The sequence below is a fragment of the Phocoena phocoena genome, chromosome 8, assembly GCF_963924675.1.
Source record: "Phocoena phocoena chromosome 8, mPhoPho1.1, whole genome shotgun sequence".
Lineage (NCBI taxonomy): Eukaryota > Metazoa > Chordata > Mammalia > Artiodactyla > Phocoenidae > Phocoena > Phocoena phocoena.
In genome coordinates, this window is record NC_089226.1 from 31,501,606 (window position 1) to 31,507,498 (window position 5,893).

Consider the following 5,893-nt stretch of genomic DNA (forward strand, 5'->3'; position numbering starts at 1 on the left):
CTCTAATGATAAATGATGTTGAGCATTCTTTCATGTGTCTGCTGCCATTCTGTATATCTTCTTTGGAGAAATGTCTATTTAGGTTTTCTGCCCAGTTTTGGAGTGGGTTGTTTGTTTTTATAAAGTTGAGCTGTATGAGCTGCTTGCAAATTTTGGAGATTAATCCTTTGTCAGTTGCTTCATTTGTAAATATTTTCTCCCATTCTGAGTGAACCCTACCTATATTTCTAATAATTTGTCTATCAATGCAAATTAATGATTAGATTTTAATGAGAATGTTTCAGGTATTTACACATTAAGGATAATGCTTGTTAAGGATGTGTATATTTGTGTTCTGTACTTTTTTCCTGCTTTTGGTTACATAGGCACTCTGTCTATAATGGTAGATTTGTATCTGTGTCCCCTGTTTTATTATAACGTGATATGCTTGTACTTTTCTCTTATGCTTATGTTTTTACACTTTTCATGGTCTACAAATTGCATTTTGGTTTCAGTCATCATTTCTATTGGGTGTTATGTTTTCTTTTGTAATTGTTTCAGCTTATTTCATTGTTTTCCTTTCCCTAATTTATCTTTTGGGTTAAGCCACCCAATTTCTTGAGTTGAGTGCTTAACTCCTTTCCTTTCAAGTTTGCTTAATGTCCTTACTGTTCAGTTAAGTTTTAATTCCACTTTTTCTGTCTTATGATTTGTCCTAATTCTTTATTTTTAAATTTCAGCTTGATTGCTGTATAATTGACTTTTAAAATTGTAAAGTACTCAGTAAACTTTGTGCTGATTTGATATACATTGTGAAAGGATTCCCCCCAAGTAGTTAATTAACACATTTCCTTCATATATTTACTTTCTTTGGTAAGAACATTTAAATCCTACTCTTCTGGAAAATTTCAACTATACATCACATTGTTATCAACTATAATTACCATGGTTAACATTGGCTCCTGAGACTTTATTCACTGTGTACCCTTTTACCCTCCCTTCCCTGCCCTCCCCTGCAACCACTTTTCTACTCTGGTTCTGTAAGTTTTACTCTTTTTTTTTTTTTTTAACATTGCACATATAAGTGATACCATGCCATATTTGTCTTTCTCTGTCTTATTTTACTGGACATAATACCCTCCAGGACCATCCATGTTGTTGCAAATGGCAAAATTTCATTCCTTTTATGGCTGAGTAGTATTCCATCATATCTACGTACCACATCTTCTGTATCCATTCAACCGTCGCTGGACATGTTGGTTGTTTCCATATCTTATCCATTGTGAATGTGGGAGGGCAGATAGCTCCTTGATATTCTGTTGTTATTTCCTTTAGCTATATACCCAGAAGTGAGACTGCAGCATCATATGGTGGTTCTAGTTACAGTGTTTGAGGAACCTCCATACTGTTTTCCATAGTATGCACCATAGCTGCACCAGTTTACATGCCTACCAAGAGAGTGTACTTTTTGCCCTTAAATCCAAACTTTGCAATTAAGATTGCTATACAGTTTTCTTTTACTTGATGTTAACTCAGTTTGTTTTGTCATCCACTTATTTTCAATATTTTGTACTTTCTTCAGGTTTGGCTTGGAAACTTCCATGAAGAGACTTTCTGCTACAGTGAGGTGAGAAGCCACCCATGCACTCAAGCCTGGGAATCTGGAGAGGTCTCAGCCACTTATACCCCCAACAGAGGAAACTCTCAGAGCTGCAGGCTGAGTCAGGACTTGGCTCAGAGAGCCGTCTCCTCTGGGAAATAGTGGATTTCCTTTGGCTCCAAAATGCTGACAAGACTGGAGTCCTTCTGGTGGATTGACAAGCCTGGAGAAGATACCACCTCGTTTGTTGAAAAGTTCAAGTCTGAGTTCCTGCCTCTCAGCTCTATCAAAACTTCTTTAAAGATAAAGGAAGTATAGGGAAGAGGTTACTCCCCAGCATTCTCAGGTATCCAAAGCATACCTAAGAAGCTGGCAGTCCGTTGCTTATTCTGTAGCCGCCATGCACTCTAAGCACTTTGGGAGCCAGAACCCAAGTTATCAGATTACGATCGTCCACCCAACCATGGAAGAATTTGAAGATTTCTGCAAATATATTGTTTACGTGGAGTCGCAAGGTGCACACCGAGCTGGCCTAGCCAAGGTTATTCCAGCGAAAGGATGGAAAGCCAGACAGATGTACGATGATACCGATGACATCTTAATAGCCGCTCCCCTGCAGCAGGTGACCACTGGGCAGGCAGGTGTGTTTACTCAGCACCACAAAAAGAAGAAAGCCATGACCGAGAGCGAGTATCGCCGCTTAACAAACAGTGAAAGACACCAGACTCCATTCTACTCTGATTTTGAGGATCTGAGGCGAAAATATTGGAAAACACACCCCTGTGATTCACCAGTATACGGTGCGGACTTCCATGGCTCCTTATTCGATGAAAACACGAAGCAGTGGAACCTTGGACACCTGGGAACCATTCAGGACCTGCTGGAACAGGAGTGCGGAGTGGTCATCGAAGGCGTCAACACCCCCTACCTGTACTTCAGCCTGTGGAAGACCGCCTTCGCCTGGCACACGGAGGACATGGACTTTTACAGCATCAACTACCTGCACTTCGGGGAGCCCAAGACTTGGTACGCGGTGCCCCCGGAGCATGGCCGGCGCCTGGAACGCCTGGCCAAGGAGCTTTTCCCAGGCTGCTCGTCGGGCTGTGAGGCCTTCCTGCGGCACAAGGTGGCTCTCATCTCGCCCACGGTCCTCAAGGACAACGGCATCCCCTTCGGTCGGGTCACTCAGGAGGCTGGAGAGTTCATGGTGACGTTTCCCTATGGCTACCACTCTGGCTTCAACTGCGCGGAAGCCATCAATTTTGCCACCCAGCGCTGGATCGATTATGGCAAAGTGGCCTGGGAATAGGGCTCTGCATGACCTTTGGAAAGATCTTCGTCACAATAAGGGAGAGTTCAGGTGAGCACCCTTAGGATATTATAAATCGGTGGTTGGGTAGAGACTCTAAAAGGAACCTATAATTACCAGCTGCAAAGGGAGTTGGATATTAGAATAGTAACATTAATACAAGAGCCCTGTAAGGTACTGAAATTGTGTGTGTGTGTGTCTCTGTTTTCCTGAAGCAATATGGAATGGAGACTTCGTTTTCTTGGAGCAGCAAGGAAATAGGAAGGTGAGGAGGCTTTATCTTCCTATCCAGCCAGGCTTGGAGATGGAACAATAAGATGAGTGTGGGCATGAAGAGGTGAGGAAGATGGGCCGTGTCCCTGGCATGCACTGTAGAGAAGAAAGGAGACTTGGGGAGGTCTGTATTGTCACCCGACTGTGAGGCCCCCTTCCCTGGCCCCTCACCAGAGCTGCAGAAGCTTTCCTTCCTCATCATGGCAGAGAGGGTGACCCCCAGGGGAAGCTGACTCTGTCCATTATGAAGTTTTGTCCTTGGTATGGGAAATTCCAGAAAGGCTACTACTCTGGATAGTAATAACAATTCTCTATTCAGTTCTCCTTCCCTATCACCTCCCCTGCAGCCTCTTATTTTTCTTTTAATGGTGAAGTAAGTAAATGTGATGCTGTTGATGTGGTTTTGTGTTGTCCCTCCAGCCACAAACTCAGTCCATCCATGGACCCACTCTGTATGCGTATGTGCAAAGTTGAATCTGAAGCGTTATGTCTTTCGTAAAGGAACCTTTTTGGTAGTCACTGCTTTGAGCTTTCCAGCAGTTACTTAGAGGGGAGAACTGGACTTAGAGTCAGCAGAAATGGCATTCAAACCTGCGCTTTGCTACTGTCTAGTCGTGGGAGCTTCAGCCAAAAAATTATTGATTTTCTCTGAGCCAGAATTACAGTGCGAGAATTTTGTGAAGATACTGGGGATGTAAATGTTACAGGCATGTAAGAGGTGGTCAGTTAATCTGATGTGCATCCATACACTCTCCTGGCCTCTAGGGCCAGCCCAATGCCTAGGACATCTGCTTGTATTCTTTCTGTGATGCTCAGTTCTACTGTTGTTTTCCTCACCACAGCCCCAGGCTTACACGTTACTTTCCTTTTAGTTAATAGACTTTATTTTTGCAGAGTACTTCGCAACAAAATAAAGTGGAAAATACAGAGGATTCCAACATACTCGTTCCCAGGCTCCTCCACCAGCATCCACACCAGAAAGGAACATTTGTTACAGTCGAAGAACCTGCACTGACACCTCATTATCACCCAGAGTCCTTAGTTTAATTTATTCACTCTTGGCATTGTACAGTCTATGGATTTGACCAATGTATAATGACATGTATCTACACTTATAATACCATACAGAATAGTCATTGCCTAAAATCCTCTGTGCTCTGCCTAATCATCCCCCTCCCCGCCCCGACAACCACTGATCATTTTACTGCTTCCATAGTTTTGTCTTTTCCAGTTGACTTCTTTCACGTAGTAATATGCCTTTAAGTTTCCTCCACGTTTAGTGGTTTTATAGCTCATTTCCTTGTATTGGTGAATAATATTCCATTGTGTGATGTACGACCCTTTATTTATCCACTCACGTGCTGAAGGACATCTTGGTTGCTTCCAATTTTTTCTGCAATTATGAATACAACTACTATAAACATTTGTGTGCAGGTTTTCGTGTGGATGTAAATTTTCAGCTCATCTGAGTGAATACCAAAGACTGCGACTGCTGGATGGTATGGTGAGACTATATTTAGTTTTGTAAGAAACTGCCAATTTTTTCTTTTTTTTGCTGTACGCGGGCCTCTCACTGCTGTGGCCTCTCCCGTTGTGGAGCACAGGCTCCGGACGCGCAGGCTCAGCGGCCATGGCTCACGGGCTGAGCCACTCCGCGGCATGTGGGATCTTCCTGGACCGGGGCTCGAACCTGTGTCCCCTGCATCGGCAGGCGGACTCTCAACCAGTGCTCCACCAGGGAAGCCCTGCTAATTATTTTTACCATTAGAAAACTGATAGGTTTTTTTTGGGTTTTTTTTCCTCATGATCTACCGCATGTTTGCACAAAAGTTTACACATACCCGTTTACAAATTCCACTCCTTGTCGTATTTGTCCTTGTTGCAGTGTTACAAAGGCAAGGTAAAGATTTCACAGTCAGTCAAGAGCCAGAGGACCCAGCCTTTATTCAGACTCCTACACCAGCTTGTTTAGTAGTCTTTCACCAAATCAGGTTTCGATGGCTCTCCACTTGCCAGTTTAGGCAAAATGAGCTCTTAGCCACATTGCACCTCTGTTAGATTTGCACATAACAAGTTCAGATCAGTGCAAACATAATTTGTGCTAAATAAATATTACCTATTATCATTATTACTTAGAAGCCCAAAGTTGTAAGATGGACATTAGAACCTGTACTTAAACATAACTCGTAGAGGTTGGAGTTCGGGTCTTGGGACTCCTCTAAGATTTGTATAAAGGGTCAGTTATGGATCTGTCTGACTACTTGGCCACAATGAATTATTCGTAGAGATTAACCATTACACCAATTCAGTTTCCGTGTGTGTAACGGTTCCTTTCCAGATATTTGGAAATAACTTTATCATGATATTTATGTCATTAGATTGTTACCGTATATGGGTCTTGAAGTTGCTTTTTCCCCCAATGTTTGTGTTACCTTTCATCACTTTAAATAGGAAAGCACAAACAGTTGGTCGGAATTGGCTACCGAGGTAAGTGGAATGGACACTGATGTGAGTTGAAGAGATCCTGGTGAGGAGCAGCCCTTGCCCATCCCGCTCTGCTCACCATCCGCTCAAACTGAAATGCCTCCCAAGCTCCTTGTCATTGACCTGCAGTGATTACAGGGTAATAGTGAGACCCTTCTGACGGTTCCTCAGCAAGTGGTGGGTGTTAGGGGGATACGCAATTTCAGGGAGGACAGAGGAAGGGCAGAACTGAGCCCTGTTGGGCATGG

At 43.3% G+C, this 5,893-nt stretch overlaps 1 protein-coding gene across 1 annotated transcript; it reads left to right on the plus strand.

Moving 5' to 3' along the window:
* Nucleotides 1-1,979: 1,979 nt before the first annotated feature.
* On the plus strand, nucleotides 1,980-2,888 carry LOC136126888 (lysine-specific demethylase 4D-like). The gene has a single exon (XM_065882353.1). It carries the CDS (start codon nucleotides 1,980-1,982, stop codon nucleotides 2,886-2,888), a length of 909 nt encoding a protein of 302 aa, XP_065738425.1.
* Nucleotides 2,889-5,893: the final 3,005 nt, after the last annotated feature.

Bases quoted from the DNA above. Each gene is read 5' to 3' on its own strand.
- LOC136126888 (XM_065882353.1), top strand. From the start codon at position 1,980: ATGCACTCTAAGCACTTTGGGAGCCAGAACCCAAGTTATCAGATTACG.